The following is a 24,579-nucleotide window of genomic DNA, read 5'->3' as shown; positions in this document are numbered from 1 at the left end:
CTCGTGGAAAGGTGGACAGCTCTTATTCCTTTTTTTGGTACAGGGAGCACCTAAGTATTGGACAATCAGGGTTAAGTCCTTGGAATGCCCCAAATGGCCAGTTCCTCTATAAATATAATTCTCTATCTCTGAATATTTTAACATAAAGAGCTGCCTCACAAGTTTATCCAACCATTGCTTGCACTAAGAAAGCAAGAGGTTTACCAAGAGCCTTTTTCAGGCATCCAAGAACTCCTTCCAGCCATATTGGGAGGAGGGGAGACTCACTGAAACACACTTGTAGGAATGAAATGAGGCTGTCAGTTATCTAACCTGACAAACTGCCAAATTAGGTTTACATTTTTGTTAATAGACTTTTGAATGGCTATTGAGAAGCAGAATTAAATTTTAAGCTGCTGATTTTAGTTACTTTCTACTCCCCAAATACCCAACACTGGTTTATTTCTCCAGCATCAAGAAAGAAAACCAAGGCACTAGAAAACAAGCACACTTAAGTATTGAAGATAATTAAATCTTTATATTTTGCTGGAACTGTTATTGTAGCACACTAAAACCCATTCAAGGGAAAACTGGGCAAATTGAAAATTCTCTCGTTAAAGACTGTTTTTTGAAAATGGACAAATTAAATGATTCCTTTACCCCCCTCCCCCAAATGCAATCACATAAATCAGTACTATTCTGAATTAGCTCTAGAAATCACACTGAAACTATGTTACATTTACAAATATTAAATTTATTATAACTAGAATGAATTTAATGGTTCTCAGATTTGGCCACCTTATAGCTCCATTTAAGGAGGGGATTTTTAACAGAAAATGCATTATAACTTGGTCAAATTACTTACACATTAAAAAAGAAAAAGTCCTAAAAAGGAAAACAAGAAAAGCAACCCTTCAGTTTCACATAATTAAAGAACAGGAGAAGCACACAAGCTACATCATAGCTAAATTTACCAAACCAAAGCCAGGGGGGATTTCTTTTCTGATTATGTGTCATAAAAAGGTCCACTGTCTTATATACACATGTATATAATGTTACATTCCATCACTGTAAAAAGTCCCCCTTGCCCCCTCCCCCCCAAAAGTTTCAGTCTAGTCTCCAAACTTGGACAGCGGCGCACGCTCCTGCTGTCGATGGAGTTCGTTCTCCGTCAGCAGCTGGAGGTTCTCGGCGCGCAGCCGGTCCAGCTCCAGCTCCAGCTCCCGCACACGCGCGTCGTCGCCGCCCAGCCGCTTGCTTTCCAGCCGCAGCCGGTTATTCTCGTCCTCCATGCGCGAGAGGCACTTCTCCAGCTCCAGGTACTCTTTGATGAGCTCCTGCTTGCTCATGTTCTGCAAGCTCTCCGCGTGGTACCGCTCGTAGGTCTCGGAGAAGTCCCGCTGCAGAAACTCGCTGCCGTCTCCTCCCATCCCGTCGCTGCCCCCATCCTCCTCGCCCGCTTCTTCCATAAAGTCCTCATCGCTGGTGTCGTCGGATTTGGCAGCGGCCCGTTTAGGATAGAGGCCGGTTTTAAGATCCGGCTCCTCCTGGTCGTGATCATCCATGAGGAACTGCGTGGTGTTATAGGGAGCGACCGGCTGGCCCTTGGCGAACATCTCGGCTCGAATCCTCGAAGCTCGCAGGCTCTGTTTCTCATCGAACTTTTTCTTCTCCTCCCAAGTCAGCGTGTAGTACGGTTTCCAATGCCGCTTCTTCTTAGAGGGGCGTCTCCTATGTTTTTTCTTGCCCAGCTGTCTCTGCTGCTGTCCCCACGCCTCCTCGCCCCCTGCTGCAGAAGCCCCCAACTTGTTGGCCTTCGGCCTCTGTTCCCCTCCTGCCGCCGGCTGGGGAGCTCCGCCAGCGGACAAGTCGTCCCCATTCTGGCCCTTCTCACCCGCTTCCGGACAGCTGGATTCTGGGCAGACCTGGGTCTGCAGGAGAGGCGACTGGGGCTCCAGGCTCCCTTCCCCCCACTGCCCCGGACAGCTACCCGACTGGGGCGACGCTCTCGATTGCCACCTACTGTCCTCCTCGGGCTCCCGCTCCTCCTCGCCTGGGGGGCGATCTGGGTTCGGCTCTTCATGGACAGCAACAGCACCTGTACAGTTGCTAGTTTGAGGCTGGTGCTGATACTCTGACAAGAGTGGCTCGGCCATTGCTAATAGAATCCTCTTCTCGAAGTTTGAAGAATTTCGGCTGTAAGTCCTTAAGAAAAAAAGGGTTGTCTTTCGAGAATGTCCAACACAGTCCTCTTCGGTCTGTAATTCCTGCAGTGATGCCTTTAGCCAGTCCTGTCAGCAAACTCCAATTGCAATTTGGGGGGCGCTCAAGTCAGTAAAGGGTTAAGCGCCCACACCTCGGCCGGCTAGCGGGTCCAAGGGGGTGCAGCAGCAGGAACAGTACGTAATGTGCAGAGGGGATGGGCCTCAAGCCTCCCCGCAGAGCACCCCCGCGATCAAGGAGTTGGTGGGCAAGGAAATTAGGTTAAATCCAACGGGTTAAACCCAGCCCCGAAGGGGTTAAAACTACCCGATGACGCTGACTCCGAGGGGCCGGATCCACAAAGGGTTAAATCCCCTGCCGCAGAGCCCACAAGGGGTTAAAGTCCCAGAGCCACCTCCTCCCACTTCCACGGGTGTCGCTCCAACCCGAGCTCCCAGTTCCCTAGGCCCGGCCGGAGCTTCAGCCGAGGACAGACAAACTCATCTCCCCTTTGGCTCGATGCTCTGCTCAGCTCTCCTCCGCCTCCTCCTCTTTTTCCTCCCTCCCTCCTCCCCCTTCCGACAGCTCCTCTTCCGCCTCCTCCCCCGACTTCCCCTCCCAACCTGCCTCTCCACCTGCCAACTTCCAACTGCTGCCTCCCAGCCCTCTGCGCCCCTTTTATATAGAAGCCGGTCCGCCCCGCCCACGCGCATGCGTAACGAAGTCCCCATCGCAGGAAGCTGGGAGTCGTAGTCCCTATCTTTTATGCCCGCCGTCCTTGCGCGCCGTGCGACGTAGCCAATCCCAGGACGCGTAGGAGGCGTCCTCCCGGCCACCTCCTTCCATCGCTTGTCCCTCGCTAGAGAAACGTGAGCGCCCATTGGTCAAGAGGCGCACGTCGCGCCGAGGAAGAAAGGCCAATCGCAGAGAAGATGGGGCGGGTTCTGGACCATACCATTCTGCTTCAGGAATACGAGAAGATTCGATGACCTGTGAGGGGCCGCACAGAATATTTTTATGAAAAGGTGCGTCTTAAAGGCTATTATTGTATTCTCTCCTCAGCGGAAAGGTTCTGAAGGTCATAAACATTTGTTAACTAAAGCAAGAATGGTTTACTCCTAAAAAGTAGTCCCTAAAGTGTAAACGAGGATTTAATTCTGTAAAGAGAGATGTTGGCCTATGGCTAATAATTCTCAATTCTTAAGATTACAGGAATGTGTTCAAGGTGTGTGGTTAGTGACTGGGATTGACGTTTGCGGAAGGATATTGTGAACATATTTTTGTAAAAAAAAGCGCATGAAGAAGTAAACAAATGAAGAATAAAAAGTGCCGCCTTAAAGGGACAGTGTGGCTGCGTTAGGGCGGCCACCTCGCGCTAGGCCTCGGAGGATGAGAAAGCAGGTTCGAGTCCCGGGTGATGTTCTTACTGGCCTCGGAACCCTTGGCCGAGTCCCAGCCCCAGCACAATCTTTCCGGGCCGCCGCCACCCCAGGGGTCAGTGCAAATGGTGGGCCGTGACCGAGCCTCTCGCCCGGGCCGGGAAGCGTCTGGTGTGCGCTCTGGGCTCAGACCCCGGGCTGTAAGGCCTCGCGCCACCGCCACCCCTACGCTTCCCCCTCCCCGGACCTCAGTTTCTATCGAAGAAAATGGCCTCCCGGGGCCCTCTTGGTCTCTTCAGTTGGGAACCGACCAGGCAATTTTCCTGAGCCCGGTCAGGGGCGTCCAGGGCAGCTGCTGGCCTCTTTGTTGGGGGAGGGGTTCAAAGTTAATACCTAGTTGAGGTAATGAACCCTGGCTAATCGAGAGAAGGGGGAATCGTCCACAGAGGCTCTTCTTGGTCAGTGGGCGCTGGGCAACAGCGGGAGGAGAGCGGAGCCAGAGGCTGCCCCGAGGAGGAAGCCTTGCCCAGAAACGGGGGCAGGGGGATTCTGGCCCAGAACTGTGGGACAGATGTATGGGGGGCAGCGACATATTTTCCTTGTGAAAATTCTCCAGATTCCAAGCTCCTGCCCAGAGGACAGGGGCCAGGAGTAGCCCAGACCCTCCGCTCAAATCGCTCAGGTCTAAAATCTGCCCGTAATCTCAGTCTTTCCCATTTGCCACACACCCAGTGACCCATTCTTACTATTTCTTCGTCAACAGCCGTGTCTTACATTCCAACCGCTTTCCACCGCACCACGTTCTTTTACACACGGAACCATCTGCCCTACCACAGCCCAGTGAGTTACACAGCCGTAGGGATTATTATCTCCATTTTAAAGATAACAAATCACTAAGGCTCAGAAATTGACTTGTCCAAGGTCACATGACAACTAAGTGGCAATTTCGGCTAAAGCAAAGGTCTTTGTATGTGACCCCGTGCCACTTTTCTTTCTGTCACAAACACAAAATTCCCTTTTTTTGGTAAGAACTCTAGATTTAGCTCCTTTTCATCCCCAATAGCTTCAGCCTAATTCAGGCCCTTATTTCTTTTTCTTTTTTCTTTCTCTCTCTCTTCCTTTTTTTCACCTCTCTCTTTTTTTTTTTTTTGGCCACACCACACGTCATGATCTCAATTCCTCAGCCAGGGATTGAACCCAGCCCCCTACAGTGGAAGCCCGGAGTCTTAACCACTGGACCGCCAGGGACCTCCCCCCCCCCCGCCCCCCGGGGGCCGGTCTTCATTTAGCAAAGATCAGATAGGAGGGAACAATGGTGAACAGAATGTCATCCTTGCTACTCAGGGAATGTGTAGAGAGGCCATCAAACCACAGTAAGCAAGTGAAGAAACTCCTGGTAGGAGCTTGTGAGCCAAGTTGCTTAGGAGTTGAGAATTGTGGACAGGTTTCATGCAGGAGGTGACTTCTTGGCTGTCTCTGAAAGATGAAGCATTGTCAGGCAGAGTGGCATGAAGCAGGGCATTCTATGAAGAGCAAGCATCTTCTCCCAAGGTAGGACTTGTCTGGGGACTCAGGAGTGGTTCTGTGGGGAAGTGGCCACGGGCATGCCCAGAGGGAGGGGCATGCCCAAAGGGAGAGGCAAGCAGGAGTGACCCTGAGGCACATCAAAGTGTTTTTCTTGTTTTGGTTTTTTAAACACTTTTATTTTGTTGCGCACCAGTCTTAGTCATGACCGGTAGGCTCCTTAGTTGTGGCATGCAAACTTTTAGTTGTGGCATGTGGGATCTAGTTCCCTGACCAGGGATCGAACCCAGACCCCCTCCATCGGGAGCGCAGAGTCTTAACCACTGTGCCATCAGGGAAGTCCCCATCAAGGTGTTTTGAGAGTGAATATCCTAGCCTGTTTTCCCTGGGCTTCCAAAAACTCAGGTCTGTTTGAAAAGCCTGCCCCTCCTCTGTGCTGCTTCATCAGTCATGCAGGAGGCTTCCCCGGAGCAAGAGCTGCCCCACACACTGGGAGTTCCCCAAGGAAGAGTCTTTGCAGAGAACTCGACTGGGAGTCAGAGCACTCCAAATTGGTACATTTTCAGACGCCAGAGGACTCCTGGGTATCCTCAAACGGCCTTTGGAAGGTACAACTGAGCCCAATCTCAATCTGCTGGACAGGGCTGAGCTGTATGGGCTCATCTGTCCTATTAGGGGAAGAGTGGCCAGACTGATAGGTTGTGGAATTCTAGAATTCTATGAAACAAGAGGCCACGCACCTTGGTATTAGCTGAGGTTTAAATCTTCGCCAGGCATTTTACATGTCCTGGTCATTTAAATCCCATAAGTGCCTTATGATGAAGACATCTTCCACTGTTATTTTACAAAGCAACCCAGGCTCAGATTAGTTAGGAATCTTCCCTGGGTCACACAGCTAGTATGTGCAAGTAGTGGAGCTGGCTTCTGCCCCACGCCTGCATCAATTTGGTCCGTCTTCCACCACCCTCCAGTTGTCCATCCTTAACACAGGGGTTAACTCAAAATTTCGGAACCCCAGCAGTCTCCAGCAGCGACCCCCAGAGGTCTCTGCCCACTTCGGCCCTGGGCCCACCCCCACGGGGGCTCTCGCGCAGGTGCCCGTCCCCACTCCTCAGGAAGGGGAGGGAACGAAGCTCCCGCCGGCCTTCGCCTTCCAGAAAGTTCCCTGGGAAAGCCCGAGCGCGGAGGTCACCGGGAGAGGGCACGGGGAGCGAGCAGCTGAGGAGGGGAAAGGGGGCGGTGGGCACTTCCGGGGCCGGGGTCTCGGGCCCCCGACCCTGCGCCTGGCGGGCGGAACAGAGAGTAGCCGCCTTTCCCTTCGGGCGTGGACGGAGCCTGTGCCCAGACCCCGCCGGACTCCTCTCCTCCCGCCACTCCTAGCTCGCGGGTCCCCCACCCCGACACCGCTCAAGACGGGGCGGGGGGGCGGGGCCCGGCCTTGGCCCCACCCCCGGCGGCGGCTGTGGGCCCCGGCCCCGCTCCGCGCGCACCCGCAGCCCCTCTGCCTGCTGCTCCTCCACCTCCGCTCCAGACCCGGGGCCGTTCCCTCCTCTAGCGCCGGGAGGAGGGAAATGCTCCCTCTGGGACGCCGACCGCTGGCCTCTCGGGCCGTTCACGGGCAGTGGGGGAGGGGGCAGGGTGAGGGCAGGGAAGGGCCTTGCGCGCCCTGGGCCCGCTTCCCGCCTCAATCCATGGCAGTCCTGACGGCAGAAGATGAAGGTTTTATTTTATTTAGTGAAACACTTTTTTGTAAGTTAATCTTACAAAATTAAGTGAAGACGTCCTGAGTATTTGTGGAGGTAGGGCGGCCAGCAAAACGGAGCTGACTCCCCTCCCCCGGGGCCAGCTTTCTCCGCCTTTCCCCAACTCGGTCAGGCCTCCTGGCCTCACTCCCACAGCCTCCCAGCCTATCATTCTTCCAGGCCCCGGCCCAAGTCCCAACTTGCCCGAGAGCTGAGCCTCCTTGGGAAGAGGCCGGCTTGGGAGAGGAGTTAGGTGACCCAGAGGCTGGGGAGGGCAGAGACTGGGACCCGGCAGCTCCGCCCCTGAATCAGGCGCCAACCCAGAGCTGGGGTAGTGCGCCACAGCTGCAGCCTCCCCAAAGAGCCTGAGGTGGTTGGGCGGGAGAGGAGGGAGAGTCCCTGTGGAGCTGCAGGAAGAGTGGGGTCTTATCCGGCCCCCCCATTAGGGGAGGGATGCCAAGGCAAACACTAATTGGGACGGTAAAGGGGCTGGGGAGCAGGGGTTAGTGCTATTCTCCTAAACCCTAGGAAGGCTCAGGACACAGCAGGACAGAGGGCTCATAGCCTCCTCAGCTGGCTGCAGAGACTCCTCCCTTGCGAGTCACCTCTTCTGGGTCCGAAACTGTCGGAAGAACCACTGGACGATGAAGGGCCACAGGAGGAAGAAGAGCAGCGTGGGACCGGAGAGCCTGAGGGGCCAAGGCCTGGCACTGGGTGGGGGCCTCTGTTGCCAAGAGGAGAGACTCAGGAGCCAGCCCAGGCCACAGCGCAGGCTGGGCCCCGCTTAGAAGCCTGATCCAGAACTCAAGTGGGAGCTTCTGCCTCCCTTTCTCCAGTCTGAGGACTGGGGCTCCCAATTTGTCCCTGACATGTTGAGCCCTAACTCTCTCCCATATCCTCCTGCCAGGAAGGCTGGAGGCTGGAGAGGCTGCTGAGTGGAGGGACTGGCTTCGAGGCTGTCTCCTCTGGGCCACAAAGAAGTGACCCTGTTGGTATGGCCTAAAGACCCCATATTGTAAAGGATGTGCCACATATTTCAAATGAGGACCCTGGGTGCTCAGATTTTAGTTTCTAAATACCATTCTCTGCTGAAAGGAGGCAGGGCTCCTTGGAGATGTGGCAGATCTCAGTTCTGGAGCAGGGACGGTAGAATTGAATGTGGGATGTCTTGTATCAGGAAGCAAGGAAGCTTTTAAAGATTAATTAGGTCATATTACAAGAACATAGGACCCAGCTTGAAGGAGAGGATCTTACCAAAGTTGTGACAGTCTGGGTATCAAAAAGAATGATTACTGCAGTTCACTGAAATACTGAATCTTTAAAATCCATGAGTTCATAATGATACTCAAAGAAAAAATAGGAAATTTATCACCATTGAGGTGGCTGTTAAATCAACTCCTTATTTTAAAAATAAAGAGAAAGAATTAAGCACTTATTCTGCCCTTCCATAAGACACTGTATTTCAGGGAAATCCTAGATGATAAGGGAAACTCTACAGAAAAATGACAGCTAATAAATGTTAAAGGAATCATAGAATTTAAAAGTCAGCATTTTTTTTTTTTGCAACCACTAAATAAATTATTGATCCAGGCAAGGATTATCTATCAATTGTCAAAAGCTGTGTGTCAAATGGGGTTGATGGGGAACTGGACATTCCCTGGCTGTAAATGGTGGGATCAGACTGTCATCCCTCATCCCTGCTAGTGGTCCACGCTAGAATTATTCATGGTAGGACATCCAAGTATGTGTCCCTTGATGTGAAGAAAGAACATCACCTCTGATGTAATCTGGTCATGTAAACTAGGCACGAGGCTGTCATCAGATAGACCCCAAAAGTGGAACATTCTACAGGACCGCTATCCAGACTCATCAGCAAGTGAGTAGCAAGGAAAAGGGACTAGTCTAGACTAACAGAGTCAAGAACAGAGGCTCCTGGCCTGGACATACAGGGAAGCTAGAAAAGGCCATCTAAATTTGGATTGTGTATTTGATGATATGAAGGAATTATTGTGTGTGATAAAATGTTGTTTTGCTAGGTAGTAGAATGTTCTTATTTTTAGAGATACAAACCCAAGTATTTCAGGGTGGAAATCTTTAAAATCTTCAGCATGTAAAATTAGTAAAAGGTAAACAATAAATAAAAGCCTGGGGGGTAAGTGTTGAAAGGTTAGCCATTATGGATAGAGGAAATTCCTGCCAACCTGGCTGACACCCACTGTGCCAAGGGGGTGAAGGGTCACCCGAGTGATTCCCTCATATCCAGGAACTCAGCCATCCCCTGCCCACCCCCCACCCCCACCCCCCACCCCTGCAGGCTTCGCAAGAACAGACTCACTGTTTGGATGCCAGCTTTGGAGGGAGACAGACCTGTGGCCAATCCCAGCTCCATCACTTAAAGTTAATAATAATACTAATAATAACAGTGAACCCCATTTGAAAAGTCCTTCCTGCGCACAGCGGAAAAACCTAAGTGGGTTATCTCATCTAATCCTCACAGCAGCTCTGTGAGGTTCTTCCGGGCTGTGTGCCCTCAGGTAAGTTACTCAACCTCTCGGAGCTTTACTTTCCTCAACTGTAAAAGGGGAATGAAAAGAAAACCTATTTCACTGGTTTGTTTTGTGGATCAAATGAGATAATGCTGGTAATGTGCTTGGCACACAGCTGAGGCTCCAGAGATGGCTGCTGTTATTTACTTTGTGGAAGCAGAGGTGTAAGGGGCAAACAGATCTCAAAGTCAAGAGGAGGGAGTGAGGGATGCAAGGGCTGAATTTGGAGGGGGGACAATAAATCTGGGGACAGAAGAAGTCCCAACAGGGCCAATAGGGACCTCCACCGCGCAGTCCCAGTGCAAAGAGCAGACACATTCTGGCCCCTCCAACTGTTGGAATTCCATCTGTCCTCAGTTACTCTTCAGGCAGAGGGAGGTAAGAGCGGGAAAGGAGGGCCTCTCCCACCCTCCCTTCCAGGGTGGAAACACTTCAGACCCCCTGACTTCCTTGACTGCACCATGAGCCACACTATTCTCTGGAGAAGGCAGAGGTGTGGGCATGTAGAGACGTGGGGACAGAGACAGAAGTGGCTGGATGACGAGCCCAGAATAGAGACCCTTAGAGTTCTGCCCGAACCTTGCCCTGGGCCTTTGGAGGGGGCTCACCTGCTTGGTGGGGACAGGCATGCTCTCCAGGCTCTGCAGTCTCCCCTGGACATCCCGCATGCTCTCCTGCAGCGCCTGAACTGTCCCCACCAGCCATGTGTCCAGTTCCTGGGGCCCCAACAGAGTGCTTTCCAATCTCCCTGCAGAGCACAGACACACAGGGAAGGGGACTCAGGCGGCAGCTCAGCTAGGGGTAGGGTGGTGGTGGGATGGCACAGGTGCAGGGAAGAGTAACAGTAGAGTGCAGTCCCTTGTACCGAGAGTGAGTCTCTTAAAGCTCATCCATGTGGCTGAGTAACGGGCTGCCAGGGCTTTGAATCCCAGCACTACCACTTAGCTGTGTGACTCTGGGCAAGTCAGTAACTTCTCTAGGCCTCATCTGTCATCTGAAAATTATGTCGTCTCCCTCACAGGGCGGCTAGCCCTGAGGAGTAAAGGAGACAATATTTATGAAAGTGCCCCTCATGGGACGTGGCACACTGGAAGTTCTAGAAAGGGACAGGGCAGAACTCGTCCTTAGAGAGTCCCAAGTGGGAGACCCAGAGTAAGAACATGACTCCGAAGGCCATGTAGGTGTTGGTGACAGAGCTGGTCTAGGAATTCTATCCCAGCTGTCCTTCCTCAGTGCCAGCCAAGGGTACAGACTCCTGGTGGCTCTCAGAGAGGAGGCCAGGCAGGGACTTTGCCCATCCAGGCCAGTGTCTGGCTTTTGGCAACCCTCCCGGGACAGAGGCTGCTCTCTCCAGTGCCCAGTGCTGGACTTTCACCTCTGTCCAGAAGGGCCCAGGGCACCAGAACCATAGGGAATGGCAGAAGGGGGTGAAGGGTCAGACAGGGGCTCACCTTCCTCTGCAGGAGGCTCGGGGCTGTTTCCGGTGTCCAGCTCTCCACCCAGGGCGTCCCTCTGCTCTGCCCAAACCTGATGAGAAGAGTCACAAAGTCCAAGGCAGGCGGTGGGAGCAGCCAGGGCCCAGTGGGGTGGGGAAGGGGAGGTCATGGGAGTGGGTCTCACCAGCTCAGGCTCCAGCTGCTCCACGGAATCACAGAAAACCTCAGAGTCCTGGTCCCTGGGTGGCTGGGACTCTGAGGATGGGGTAAATAGGGTTAGTGACAAGAGGGAGGCCATGGGGGGGAGGGGAGGGCTGAGGAACTGGGCAGGGGCACCTGTTCAGGGGACACTAGAAATACTGCCACAGGAGGCACAGATGGGTCCCTGAGTGAGGCCCTGGAACAGGAATCCCAGAACCTTCCCCTGGCCTTTGGGAGCACAGGAGGTCTCAGTGTCTGTGGGCATGAGATGTGACAGGCACAGCATAGCATCTAACCTGCTCCCTTCCACTCTACCTGGAGGTCCCCCCCACCTCTGGCCTGGGTTTGGCCTTCTGCCCCTCCTGCCCAGGCACTGACCTGGGCTTGGGGGTGCTGGTTCCTTGGGGAGGCGGGGAGGCTCTGAGGTAGCCTCAGCATCTCCATTCAGCGCCTGCTTTTTCCAACCTGTGGAGACACAGCACCCAGAGGTGGGGCTGGGAAGAGATCAGGCCCCTGCTCCCCAATTAGCCATGGACTCTGCCTGAGACCCACCCCATCAGGGGCACTGTTTGGGGTCCTTACAGGGACATCACCTAGAGCCCTCTGTCCCCAGGCTCCCCTCCAACTGAGCAGCCCCCTAAGACAGTTCAGTCAGCACTCGTGGAGCTCCCAGCCTGGGGGCCTGACCTGTGACCCTTCTCAGGAAGGTCTCCGGGGGCCTCGGCATGTCAGGGATCACCTGGTACAGGGGCTCGAAGTAACCAAACATGTCCTCTGCCACCTCGCCCAGGGGCACTGTGTCGATCACCTGTGCGGGAGGGGGTCTAATGGGGAAGGGCTGGCCCTTCTCACCACTGCCCTCCTAGCCCCTTGAGTTGGACCACCTCCACCCTGTTTCTGCCCTCCACTTTGTGTCATACCCCTCCACCTTGTGCCCAGTCAGGAACCAGAGACATGCAGGGGCAGGGGAATAGCATGAAGGTGGTAATTCCCATAGGGGTATCAACGTGCAGGAAATGTAATGGGGGTCAGACTGGAAGGGAGGGGGGCAGGCCACCTGGTTGAGAGTTTGGGCACAGAGAGGAGTCTGCAGCCTCTCCCTACCTTCTGTGCCACCAGCTTCATCTCAGTGATGTAGGCGGACATGGCCTCTTCCCTGCTCATCTTGCCCAGGCTGTTCCAGGCATCCCTGGGGGGACAGAGGACTGTGAAAGGCTGGTTGACGGCTGAGGCTTGTTTGCCCAGCCAATGGGGAGCTCACCATTTATAACGTCCAATAGGGTCCCAGAACCCAGGCCGGGGGATCAGGCAGGGCCCCATGGTAGCCTGCTTGTAGTAGCTGTAGAATCGCAGCATCTCTTCGTAGGAAGGGCGGTAAGAGCCTGGGCAGGGGGTTGGGAAGTGGAGGGGAGAGCATCACTCCCAGCTCCAAGAGGATGGAGGTGGCGGGGAGAACCACCCTTGGCGAGGGTAGAGATGGTGAGAGGTCCCACCCAGGGCAGCTGGACAGGGGCAGGTGCCAGAGGGGACCCTCAGGACAACTCAGGTGGGACTTGTCTGCACAAACTGCCAGGACCAAAGCCTCCTGAGAGGCAGACCCCAGCTGTCTTGACCCCCAAATGCGGGTCCCCGTGCCCTCACCGTTCTTAGGCAGGTTCTGAATGACGCTGACTGCGGCCTGGAACTGTTTCTGGCAGTCTGGTTCAGGACTTTCATTCTCGGTACCCATACCCAGCTGCTCTGAGCCTTGGGGCCCTACTTTTGAGCGACTCTGCAAAAACAGGCCTGTTTGTGAGCAAGCTCCAGCCGCCTCCCCGCCCCCCTCCTCCCTGGCACATGCCTCTGTAAGCCACTGGTCCACTTGCCAGAGGGGCAAACTAAGCTATTTAGAGGCCTGAGTGAGATACCCCAGGAGGTCAGAAGCTGCGACTGAGACTGCTTTTCCTACCCCAAGGCAGCGTGAGTGGGGCCCGGGTGGGTGGAGAGGACTTTGGTGTGTGGGTGGAGAGGCAGGTGGCAAGGGTCGCAGTGCCTCTCTAGATTCACATCTCCAGCTCCTAGACAAGAGAATCCGCAAGCCAAGAGGAGTCAGGGCGGGGTGAACAGTCTCCCACCCCGGCCCCCCATACCCCGGCTCAGCTGCCCGGCTGCCCGGCACTCACCCTCAGCGCCCACTGCCCGGACACCTGGGTTCCCTCTCGCCACTAGCCGGAGGCTTCCGACTGACCTCCGGGCCGGGTCTGGCCGGGATAGGGACGCGGAGCAAGGGGGGAAATTGAAGCCAATGAGAGAACCCGTTTCATATATCTTCTGTACTTCAACCACTCAACGCGCCCCTTTCAAGATTATGCAAATAGTTTAGCGGTGCCGCTCCCAATCAGGCGGGGCACATCCGCGGGTTGGTTCCCCAACCCTGGGCCGTCAGAGGCGGGCGGGCGCGCCCCCTGGTGGACGTTGTGAAATGACGCTCTCTCTTGCGCCCCCTGGTGGAAACCCGCGTAGTCAGCTGAACCTGGGTCGCGCAGATTCGAGGCATGCAACTCAGCTCTTCAGATACGTACCAGGCGCTGGGGATAAAAAGGTGAATCGTGCTCTGAGGTCACGGGTTCTAAAGGATGGACACTGGAGCTGAGTTTTGGGAGGCTTAAGAGTAAGCCAGGAGAAGAATGAGGAAGGTCATTCCTGCAGGAAGGAATTGTAGGATCAAAAGCACAGAGGAGAAGACTAGATATTTAGAAAGAATATCCAGAGAGGTGTGGAGACGCAAGCCAGCACGAACGGGATCTCTGGGTCGGGGATATCTGAGAATGGAGTAGAGTAGTAGGCGGCAAATCTAGGTCCTGAGAAACTAAGTTTTATCTTTGGGATGACACGCTCCCGACCGCCGCCAAGTGGCGGTGTGCACCCAGCACTTGCTGCAGAAGACGCACAGATCCCACCCCTCGCGCACTAATACTCTGGTGGTTTCTTATGCAGTAAGTGCACGCAAGACACGGTCACCAGAACCCGCACTCGACGCTCACCTACAGGTTGATGTCACGGACATCTACGCAGCGTGCGGGGGCCGTCCCAGGACGATCAAACCCCCGGCGGGGGTGCCAACCTGTCCAAGGCTCCATCCCCAGATTCTGCGGGGGACTCCAGGCTTAGCGCCACCCCATCCTCTCCAGACCAGTCAGCCCCAAGTCCGCTACCACTTTGGGGACTGCAACTGGCTGGGCGCGGAGAGGGTTAATCCTGTGACGTCATGGCCAGAGCCTCCCTCCCTCCCCCCCATCCCCCACCCCCTCCGGTTCGGGCTGCCCTGCCACCCCGCTCAGCTCCCGGGGCTTTCCGGGCCCGCGGACCCCAGGCCCAGGACGATCCCGCGCGCGGGCCGGATTCCCTGCCTGGCTCCCTTCCGCGGCCTCGGGCGGGAAGCGGGAGGGTGGAAAGGGGTCAGGAGTCCGCACTGAGTCTGGGTCCGGGGAAAGAAGAGGGTGTCTGACCAGAGGGCAGCCCTCGATCCCTCCGATGCCTCCCCCCGCACCATGGGGGCTCCGGACACAGATAGGGCCAGGATCCCAGGACCGCTCGGAGAACGCGGAGGCGGACTCAGGAGCGCGGAATGAACGCTGAGACTCCCGGCCGCGGGTCGGGTCCCCTCCCCACACTTACGCAGGGACAAGGCTCCCCGCCCGGGGTCACCGCCCCGCTCCCCGCCGCCTCGCACCTCCCACAAGCCATCCTCGGCCCCGCCCTCCCTCTCCAGGTCCCTCCTTCCCTAACCTTCGTCCCTCCCTCTCTCCCTCCTCCCAACACCTCCTCCTCCCGACTCCCGGCGCTGCTAAGTTTCTTGGCTCCGCACCGCGCTCAAACCCCGGGCCCGGGCCCGGCCCCGGCCCCCCGACCATGCTGTGCGGCCGCTGGAGGAGCCGCCGCCGGCGGCCCGAGGAGCCCCCGGTGCCGGCCCAGGTCGCAACGCCCGTCACGCTCCCGTCCCCGCCCGCTCCCCAGGACGGCGGCAGCAAGAGGCCTGGGCTGCGGTCGCTGAAGAAGATGGGTCAGTGAGCGGCTGGGGCGGCTCGGGGTGCGCGCGGGCGGACCCCAGGCGCGCAGCCTGGGACGGTCGGGGTGTTCCGGCGAGGCGTCCATGGGCTTCCCAGTGGGGCTGTGGGCAGTCTGGCGAGGGATGGAAGGCCAGCACCATTCCAGCGGGGGGTCGCGCCTGGGGTCACCCGAGGTCCCAGGGTCCGAGCGAGGCTCCCAGGATGGCTTTTGTTTCCCACCAGGAGGCACCCGCGGGGAGTGTGGAGTGGAAATTTGGGCGAGGGGCGTGGACCGGGGTCCCAGCAGGTCGGGAGAGTGCAGTGGGAGAGACAGGCTTAGGGTGTCCCTCACCGCCTCCCCGACACCCTGTGCCTTCTAGGGTGTGCGATCACCCGGGGCATCCTGGGTTCTTGGCCCCCTTAGGAGGGCATGAGTGTTGTAGAAGAGGCTGGCATCTCAAGCCGGCCCTCCAACCTTGCAGTCCCCGCTGGGATTACAGCAGCCACACAGCACTGGTAGGACTGGTCTAACAGGTGAGAATACTGACCTTTGGGTCAGAAAGCCAGAGTTGCCCTCTCAGATTTGGGGGAAAGTCACCCGGGAAAAAGAATGTGACTGTGGTTTATCAAGCATCTCTCAGATAGTGGCCGGCACTGGGTGGTTATGGATGTGGTGCCCTTCAATCTCCTTCACCTTCCTGAGAGGTAGGTGGTATAATCCCCTTTTCACAGATGAGGAAACTGACTCAGAGAAAGTCAGGAATTTGTCTGTGACCACACAGCTAGTAGAGGGCAAATGTTGTGGCAAGTACCCCATACTGCCGCTGGGCCTCTCTCAGAGTCTGGGCAAAATAGAACTGACTGGGGGGTTGAGGGCTCGAATGAGGGGGTGTATGTGTGAGAGTATTTTATACAATGTAAAGTACTGTAAAACTGAAGTGGTGTAGTAGAACTGTGGTCGGTAGAATAGTTAATGATGGAGAGGCTGGAGGTGGGGCTGAGGGAACAGAAGAGCAGGGCTGCCCAAAGACTTGCGTGAATCTTGGGGCAAAATTCAGAGGTCCCGATAGCCGCCGGTCTTACCTTCTCTTTACCACTGGCCTCCACTCCCTTGTTCTTATTTCTACCTCCTCTCATTCATTTGACCTGAATCTATTGAGCGCTGTGTTCTGAGAACTGTGTCTGGCACTCTCCTTACCGAGACAGAACACATGATCTCTGCCCTACCCATCATCAATCACACATGCATTCAACAAGCATTAATTGAGTGTCTACAGTATGCTCTGACCTGGGATTCAGCATCAAACAAGGCAGACACAGTCTTAGCCCTCAGAGAGCTGAAGTGCCAGCAAGGATGTCAGACAATGAAGCCAAGAAACAAGGCTATGAAGGAAGGAGCATGATACTGGGGAGCCCTGGTTGCACCCCAGAGCTGGAGGGAGCCTGCTGTGAGGCAAAAGGGGGAGAGGCAGGTGGAGGCTGGATCCTCAAGGGCCCTCCTTATAGGGTTATGGACTTTTTCTGGAGGGCGGCGGGAGCCTGGGAAAGGTCTCAGGCAGGAGGAGAGCGGCAGGAATTGTATAGAGTAGGGGTGGGTTGGACGAAGGCAGGGGTGAAACAGGGAGACCCACAGGAGGGAGGTTAAGGGGTCAGCTGGGCGAGCTGTGTGGGGGGGGGGGCGGGGCTCAGAAGTGGGCTGGTACAGCCAAGCTGGATTCCAGAACTACAGTGAGATGGCCCAGGCTGGACTCTGCAGTTGGTGGGATCTGGAAGGTGTCTTTAATGGGTGGTGGTGTTATCATCCTCTGGTCTAAGGGGCGGTGGTGGTTAGAGGAGAGGATGGTGGCCATGGGGAGTGGAGGTGCTGCTGAGATAGCCAAGGGCTGGTGTTCTCAGAGAAGCAGCCCCAGGAGTCAGCCGCCCGCCCCCCACCACGAGGATTACCAGGGGGATGCCACGGGAGGGCTGAGGGGGTGCTCCCGCACACCTGCCTGCCTCCTCATCCCACACACGTTTGCTGAGCCCTGTGCGAGTGCCAGGGTTCTGTGTCAAGGCTGGGGCCACGGAGATGGAGAACACAGCACCTTGCCCTGAGGGAGCGAACAGGCTACGGCCAGGAGACACTTGTAGACAGGTAATTACAGTTGAGCCCAAGACTCAGCACTCTTTGGCTGAGTAACTGCACGGGAGCTCTGGCCATCCTGTGACAGTGACACTGTTGGGAACTATGTGGGTGTCAGAATGTCATCTGGGCCACCCTCCCTTCCCGCCGACCGCTGCACTGTCCTGTTTAGTGACTGCCTTCTGAGAGAGGAATGTCAAGTCCGTGGGGAATTCCCCTTCCCCAGGCCTCGCCGAGTCCAGGATGGAAGCGAAACCCAGGTGTCCTGGGACCCAGCTGCTCAGGCCATCAGGGCCAAGACCTATGCCTACCACCCAGGTAGCTTCCACTATGACCCCTGCAGCTGCTGACTCTCCGGAAATGACCCTCAGGGCTGCGCTTTGTCACCGCCTTCGCTACACCCCTTAGTCTAACAGAGAACAGATTTTCTTTCTGATCAGGTCAAGAGACTAGGGCAGGGAGTGGCTCAGAGTCAAATGCTCACAGGGGCCCAAAGAAAAGAAAGGGCCTGGAGGACCATCCTGGGGGGAACTGAGATGAGGGGGTAGGGAGGCAGCCCCCACGTTGAGTGGGAGTCATTTGTGGAGGCTGGGGTCCACTCTGCTCCGGTCCCCCATCCCCAGGCCAGGCTGCTGGCCTGACCTGTGCCCAGGAAGCCAGGGAACAGTTGAAGAGCCAGAAGAGGAGCCCCGTGGGCATCAGGGCAGTGCTGAGCTCAGCCCAGATCCTGCTTAATCCTGGGCCACTCCAGGGGAAGGTGCTGCCGCTGTCCTCATATGACAGATGAGAAGCTCAAGGTGGCGGGGGTGGCGGGGGGTCGCCAGCCCAAGGCCACACTAAGAGGCAGTAGCGCCTTTCTGCCACCAAAGCCATCTGTCACCAAAGCCATCATTTCCTTTTCTTTTTTAAAATACATTTATTTATTTAATTTATTGGCTACGTTGGGTCTTCGTTGCTGCACATGGGCTTTCTCTAGTTCGATGAGTGGGGGCTAATCTTCCTCATGGTGCACGGGCTTCTCATTGCAGTGGCTTCTCTTGTTGCGGAGCACAGGCTCTAGGCGCACGGGCTTCAGTAGTTGTGGCTCACGGGCTCTAGAGCACAGGCCCAGTAGTTGTGGCACACAGGCTTCGTTGCTCCTCAGCACGTGGGATCTTCCCAACCCAGGGTTTGAATCTGTGTCTGCCGCATTGGCAGGCAGATTCTTAACCACTGCGCCTCCAGGAAAGCCCCAAAGCCATCATTTTCAATGAGGGCTCTTCACTGCTGAAATTAATGGGTACTAATTAACACCTTTATAACACTGTGCGAGCTCTTTTCACATATTAGTTCATTTACTGTCAACTGTATGAGGTAGGTGGAACCATTAGCTTCATTTTCAAGTGAGGAAACTGAGGTTCAGAGAGATTTAGTAAGTTGCCCAGGATTCCAAGCTAGGAAGTAGCTAAGAGAGGATTTGAACCCAGGAAGTCTGGCCCAGAGTCCAAGCGCCTAACACAATGAAGGAAGCCTGGTGGGGAGGGGCCTGCTACACCCCTCCCCCACAGTGGCTCTGCCAGCTTCCAGGGGTGTCCTCATAGGGCTGCCAAAAAAACACGGGATGCTCAGTTAAATGCAAATTTCAGATAAACAACACATAATTTGGGACACACTAATACTGAAATATTATTTGCTCTTCATCTGAAATTCACATGAAGCTGGGCATCCTGACTTTTGTCTGGCAGCCCTATCTCCCCAGAGCCCGGGTCTGCCCCTGCGCCCCTGACGCTCCACCCTGCCCCTAATCCTCCCCGTGAGCAGAGCACTGAGTGGGCAGAAGCTGCTCCCTTCCCTCCCCGGTCTGCACACACCACCAAGTGCCACAGGGCAGGCAGACGCTCTTGATGGCCTGCCCCGGACATCTCCTGCAGGGTGAGTGGGACTGCCCGGGTGAGGTGGGCAGGTGGGGGGTCTTCAGAGCAGCCCCCGGTGCCCAGCCTGGGTGGTAGGGAGGGCTGGGCAGCTCTCCTGGTCATGCCGGGGCGTTCCCCCTCACCTCTCCTCCTTCCTCAGCTCTGGAGAGCCCCCCTCCACCATCTGAGCCCCCAAACAGGCTTCACACCTGGCCTGACCCTGTGGAGAAGGGTACTGCCACCTTTATTGTGCTGTGTCCGCTTGGAGCAGGGGAAGCACTGCCTGTCTTTCCTGACTTTGTTGATGCTTCAGGGAATGTTATGGATTCTGGCACTGAGCTCCGCTGGGCTCTAGCCTTGGGTGTGGTGGCCAGCCAGGGTGAGGGGGACATGCTTGGTACCCAAGGTGCTGGGGCTGCCTGCTTGCTTGAGGATTCCCGTGAGAAGGGGATTGCCTGTCCCCTCCCAGAGCGTCATGGCTTCAGTCAGCCCAGAAAAGCTGCTCTTCCTCCCTTCCCTCCCCCACCCCCCCGTTGGCATGAAGCTGTCAGCTGTTGCTGTTCCCTGCATGTCTCACATTCCTGCTGGAGCCCTTCCTGAGTGTGCACTGGTGCACACACACACACACACACACAGCCATACAGCCTAGTTTCCACCCCAAGCTGACCACCTTCCTCCCACCCACCAACCCCATACACACATACCCTATATGCACATACCACCCTACACACACCTTCACTCCTTACACACCCTGGTCTCTGCATGCACACCCCGTGACCACACAGCACCTCCCACCAGCCCACCCACCCCGCCCTCGGCGACCCACACTGTTTCCATCCTCTCTGACCATCAGTGGCCCGTCTACGAGAAGGGTAGGATTTAAGGGCCAGAGATGAACTTGGCCTCTCCACAGCCCCTTTCAGCTCTGCCACTGGGGCCGGTTCCTGCCCCTGCCTTGGCCACAGAACCCCTCTGGCCCCAGACCACACACAGCCTAACGGCCCAGGCTGCAGGTGGTCGTTGGGAAACTGTGGGGCTGCCCACTTCTCACTACCTCCCAACCCCTCTCTGGGGCCTGAGATAAGCAGCTCAGGAAAGGTGTCTGGGCGCCAGCTGATGACACGGAGTGGGTCTGGGCAGGAGAGGGGACCAGCTAGGGGCCTTGGGACCGAGGAGCAGGGATGGAGCAGAAGACCTCCGCCCCTCTTCCCTCCCAGGCACAGCCTTGTTTCCTTCTTTGCTGTCATTTATTGTGAGGTCCCTGTGGGCGGACCCTAGATAGCGCTGTGTGCTCCTTCAGCCACACAGAGCCCTTTGGGTGAGGCCCCCCCAACTCTCAACACACTCCAGCTCCCCTGTGACCCTGGACAAGTTCAGGAGCTGCTCTGTGCCTCTTTGACAGCTTTATTGAAGATTAACTCATAACTCATACCATTCAGCCATTTAAAGTGTACAGTGGTTTCTGGCATATTACATTATTATTATTATTATTATTATTATTATTATTATTATTATTATTATTATTTTGGTTGCAACATGCAGCAGACAGGATCTTAGTTCCTGGACCAGGGATCAAACCCATGTCCCCTGCATTGGAAGCGTGGTGTCAACCACTGGACCGCCAGGGAAGTCCCTGAATTTTTAAAAACCGTGGTAAAATATACATAACATAAAATTGGCCATGTAAACCATTCTGAAGTGGGTAAATCAGTGGCATTAATTACACTAAAAATGTTGTGCTATTTCCAAAACTTTTCCATCACCCTGAACAGAAACTGTAACCATTAGGCCATAATTCCCCATTTCTCCCTTTCCCCAGCCTCTGGTAACCCCTAATTTACTTTTTGTCTCTGATTTTTTTTAATCACGGTATAAGGATACAAAATGTGTTTCTATGAATTTGCCAGTTCTAGGTACCTCATGTAAATGGAATCATACAACATTTGTCCTTTTGGGTCTGGCTTATTTCACTTACCATGTCTTCAAGGTTCATCCACGTGTAGCAGAGATCAAATTTCCCTCCTTTTTAAGGCTGAGTAATATCCCACTCTAGGAATAAGCAAAATATCCCACATTTTGCTTATTCTTCATTTGCTGATGGACACTTGGGTTGTTTCCACCTTTTAGTATTGTTTGTCCTCATTTTTACTATTATTTCATGATTGTTACCCCACCTGCTCGGGCGAGGTGGCCATGGTGCTGGCCCAGCCCAGCTCCAGGTTCAAGGTAGAGATGGATAGAAAATCCATGGAAACCACAGGAGGCAGGCAGCTTGCGCACCTGCCCCAAGCAGGTAGGAATGAGGTCGAGGAAACATCTGTGAGTTTGGGTCTGGCTGGACCGATAAATGTTTACTGGGTGCTGGGCAGAGGGCCAGGCCTCTCTCAGCATCACTGCCCAGGGCCTGGGCCCGCCTCCTGACCTCACCCCCTTACCTCTGTTGGTCCTGCCCTTCCCATCTGACAGCTCAGACCCCTCACTACCCCAGGGTTCAGAAGCTCAAACAATGGAGAAATAGAGGCACCCACCCAGGGACTCAGCACCTGGCCCTGCCTGGTACTTCATCCTCATTCTGTGTGGCTTTTCCACGGGCAGTGTGGTTGGGGGTCAGTGTTGCCCAAGGGGCAGTGTGATCTGAGGGCCTGTGCCGGTTGGGTGGGCAGAACAGAATGTCACCCCTCCCCCCAACAGGCTCCTGGGGAGCTGGGAGTGAGGGCCAGGAGCAGGGGCCCCCTCAACGTGGGAACCTGTCCCAGTGGGGGGCCGGTCAGGAGCTCAGGCTGCCTTTCTCCACGTCCTGTCTGCAGAAGACTCTGGACAACGCAGGCCCTCATTGACTCACCTCCATATCCGGCCTTAGTCATTCACCAGCCCCCTTCCTACCCCCTCCCCACGCCCTTCCCCACCGCTCCAGCTCCGGGCTTGGCATCCAGGGCCGGCCCAGTCAGGGCAGGTGGCCCCAGCTGCACAGCCTGCATGTCAAGGGAATAAGGAGACCCCTTCCCACAGCTGAGGAGGTGGTGGAGGGGTGGGCTCAGCCCTGGTGGCACTGCAGCTTCCCCTGAATGCCCTGTCCCCTACTCTGCTGTTCCTCAGGGTGAGAGAATGCAGAGGTTGTCTGGATGTGGCACAGGGGGCTGAGGGTCTGGTGAGTTTCTTGGCCTGCCACATGCCATGTTCCAGCTCTTTGTCTGGATGAAGGAGGGTTCCACCTCCCCTTCCTGGCTAGGTGGCACTGAGTGGCCCTTGACCTTCAGTGGCCACCTGACCCTCAGTGGCCCTTGACCCAAGTGGCCCTTGACCCTCAGTTCAAGAGGGCCAAGGGCCCTCTTGAGGGCCTGAGAGACCCTGAGAGACTCTTGGAGCCATTAGGGTCACAGATTGGCCCCAAGGGGGGGACCATAGCCTCTTAAGGAAGGCAGTTTTTCTCTTCTTGCCCCTGAGTCCTGATTCTTAGTCACAGTCACTCTCAAAGTCACAAAGTAGGTTTTTAAAAACAGTCGCCCACCCCCCAGCCTGCACCTGCTGGACGAGCATCTCTGGGTCATGGGTTTCGCAACCTCCCCCAGGTGATTCTGACGAACAGCCAGGGTTGAGAAACCCTGGCCCATAAGGCTGCTGCACTGACATCTGGACAGACGGCTCAGGGCTGGGGCTAGAATGCACTTGGTGCCCCAGCTGTCTGTCCATCTGCCTCCCCTTTCAGAAAACACTGGCTGCAAGCCTGGCTCTGGGACAAGCACTGAGGTGGGGATATCCCAGTGCTTGGGTTTATTAAAGTCCACTGACATTACAATTTAGGTGGTGTGATTTAATTAAAGTAAAAATGGTTGCCAGTGGTCCGGGAGGGAGAACTCCCATTTGAGGACAAATCGGGGAAGGCTTCGTGGAGGATGTGGTATCTAAGCTGGTCCTTGAAGAGCTCCAGTGTGAGGAAGAGACGGAAGAAGGATCCTACAAAGGCTCCTGGAGAAAGTGGGAGGAAGGCCCAGGAATTTAGACTTGATTCCTCAGGTCAGGGTTTGCAATTGGGCAAGCAGGGTCTTTGGGGCCACAAAGCCTAAAGCCAAACCCAGTACTGGGAGCTTGTTGAAATAAAGGGAGGAAGAGAGGCCCACTGTCCTGTTTCCTTTGGCCCCCACACACAGTGGTGTTTTGAGGGTTTTGTTTCAATTTGATTTAATTGCCAACATTGAAAAATCTGGAGGCGTCACATACAAATCCAGATTCCGGTTCTCTGGAAACTCTGGCTGCCTCCACTCCTGGCTGCCTCTGTCCTTCCAAAGGGCGTGGACCCTACAGTTTGGCGGGTTCCCAAGCATTCTATTATTCCCTGGCTTATAAACCTTTGGTTTTGACCCCTGCTGATGCAAATCTGAGCAGGGTGTGGCCCTACCGGGATGGGCAGCATCTTTTTTTTTTAAATCATTTATTTAATTACTTATTTATTTTGGCTGCTTTGGGTCTTCATTGCTGCACACAGGCTTTCTCTAGTTGCAGCGAGCAGGGGCTACTCTTTGCTGCGGTGTACCGGCTTCTTATTGCGGTGACTTCTCTTGTTGCAGAACACAAGCTCTAGGCGCGCGGGCTTCAATAGTTGTGGCACGTGGGCTCGGTAGTTGTGGCTCAAAGGCTCTAAAGCTCAGGCTCAGTAGTTGTGACACAGGGGCTTAGTTGCTCCGTGGCATGTGGGATCTTCCTGGACCAGGGATTGAACCCGTGTCCTCTGCACTGGCAGGCGGATTCTTAACCACTGTGCCACCAGGGAAGTCCTGGGCAGCATCTTGACTGAATTTTGGGTTTTGCAGCAGCTACCATTGTGGTCTCCATTTGTGAATGGAGAACATGAGACTTAGAGCAGTCATAGGGTATTGCCACAAAGGCCGTGTAACTGGAAAGTGACAGAGCTGGAATTTGACTCCCTGGACCCTGCTCTTTCCTAGGTTCCCAAGCCCAGGGTGGTTTCAGGGAGCAGGGGAGGGAGGAGGACAGAAGAAGAAGCAGAGGGTTCAGTGTAGTGGCCAAGGGCAAAGGGGCTGGAGCCTGACCTCCAGGGTTTGAAGCCTGCTTCCACCACTCCCCATCCATGGAATTCTGGCAAGTTCCTGAAGCGTCTTTGCACTTTTTTCTTGAGTGTTAATATGAGAGTGGGGTCTGGCATGTAGTAGGTACTTTGTAAGTATTTTGTCTTAAGAAAGATGGACTCTGTGACTGGAGAGCACATGTGGATTCAGGGGTTACACGGAATTGTGACAGTGGCTGGGCAAGGGGGATACCAACTGTCACAGGAGATCATGCTTTCAGCTGGGCCCCACCAGGGCATCTGGAGATCAGCCCCAGGCTGGCCAAGGCAGGACTGGGCCTCGCATGCTTGGTCTGAGACCCTGGAGCCAGAGTGACCTCCGCTGTCCTCCCTTGTCTTCGGGAAAGCAGAGGTGAGGAGCTTGGGTTGCAGCAAGAAAGATTTAGGTTAGATAGTGAGACTACCATCTTGATGGTCAGGGTTTCATGCCAGAGAAAAGGCTGTT

At 55.2% G+C, this 24,579-nt stretch overlaps 3 protein-coding genes across 10 annotated transcripts in view; 1 reads left to right on the top strand and 2 right to left on the bottom strand.

Moving 5' to 3' along the window:
- Nucleotides 1–712: 712 nt before the first annotated feature.
- On the bottom strand, nucleotides 713–2,135 carry HEXIM1 (HEXIM P-TEFb complex subunit 1). Its single transcript, XM_057715267.1, has one exon. The coding sequence runs from the start codon at nucleotides 2,133–2,135 to the stop codon at nucleotides 1,092–1,094; it is 1,044 nt and encodes a 347-aa protein (XP_057571250.1). The 3' UTR covers nucleotides 713–1,091.
- A 666-nt stretch (nucleotides 2,136–2,801) lies between these two features.
- The window catches only part of PLCD3 (phospholipase C delta 3), a 36,109-nt gene continuing 14,331 nt past the window's right edge, over nucleotides 2,802–24,579 (top strand). For 4 of the 6 annotated variants that reach the window (XR_009049971.1, XM_057715262.1, XM_057715263.1 and 1 more), the window contains exon 1: nucleotides 14,792–15,051. Coding sequence is in view for 3 of the 6 variants with exons in the window: in XM_057715262.1 (XP_057571245.1) it covers nucleotides 14,901–15,051 (151 nt within the window). In the remaining 3 variants the exon portion in view is untranslated. Of the gene's footprint in view, nucleotides 3,207–14,791; nucleotides 15,052–22,867; nucleotides 24,487–24,579 lie in introns of those variants that run through there. The other 2 variants (XM_057715265.1, XM_057715264.1) reach the window with 2 other exon arrangements.
- ACBD4 (acyl-CoA binding domain containing 4) lies at nucleotides 6,790–14,700 on the bottom strand. Of its 3 annotated transcripts, none has more exons than XM_057715269.1 (12): nucleotides 14,498–14,700; nucleotides 14,022–14,137; nucleotides 13,172–13,576; nucleotides 12,958–13,066; nucleotides 12,651–12,780; nucleotides 12,271–12,391; nucleotides 12,114–12,198; nucleotides 11,697–11,817; nucleotides 11,388–11,474; nucleotides 10,824–11,063; nucleotides 9,981–10,120; nucleotides 6,790–7,550 (listed from the first exon to the last, which is right to left on the bottom strand). In XM_057715269.1, the coding sequence occupies exons 5-12, from the start codon at nucleotides 12,736–12,738 to the stop codon at nucleotides 7,428–7,430; spliced, it is 1,005 nt and encodes a 334-aa protein (XP_057571252.1). In that variant the 5' UTR covers nucleotides 12,739–12,780; nucleotides 12,958–13,066; nucleotides 13,172–13,576; nucleotides 14,022–14,137; nucleotides 14,498–14,700; the 3' UTR covers nucleotides 6,790–7,427. The 3 variants fall into 3 exon arrangements, with proteins under 3 accessions (XP_057571252.1, XP_057571251.1, XP_057571253.1); XM_057715268.1 differs by having other exon boundaries at nucleotides 14,033–14,137; XM_057715270.1 differs by lacking the exon at nucleotides 14,498–14,700 and having other exon boundaries at nucleotides 10,824–10,899; nucleotides 10,993–11,063; nucleotides 14,033–14,253.

Source organism: Hippopotamus amphibius, chromosome 17 (assembly GCF_030028045.1).
Source record: "Hippopotamus amphibius kiboko isolate mHipAmp2 chromosome 17, mHipAmp2.hap2, whole genome shotgun sequence".
NCBI classification, from domain to species: Eukaryota; Metazoa; Chordata; class Mammalia; order Artiodactyla; family Hippopotamidae; genus Hippopotamus; species Hippopotamus amphibius.
This window is presented reverse-complemented; position numbering and strand designations above follow the sequence as displayed.

Coding starts and splice junctions, on each gene's coding strand:
- ACBD4 (XM_057715269.1), bottom strand. CDS start 12,738: ATGGGTACCGAGAATGAAAGTCCTGAACCAGACTGCCAGAAACAGTTC. Junction 12,392..12,650: donor TCAGAACCTGCCTAAGAACG/GTGAGGGCACGG, acceptor CCCCCTGCCCAG/GCTCTTACCGCCCTTCCTAC. Junction 10,121..10,823: donor CGAGCCTCCTGCAGAGGAAG/GTGAGCCCCTGT, acceptor TGTGCTCTGCAG/GGAGATTGGAAAGCACTCTG.
- HEXIM1 (XM_057715267.1), bottom strand. CDS start 2,135: ATGGCCGAGCCACTCTTGTCAGAGTATCAGCACCAGCCTCAAACTAGC.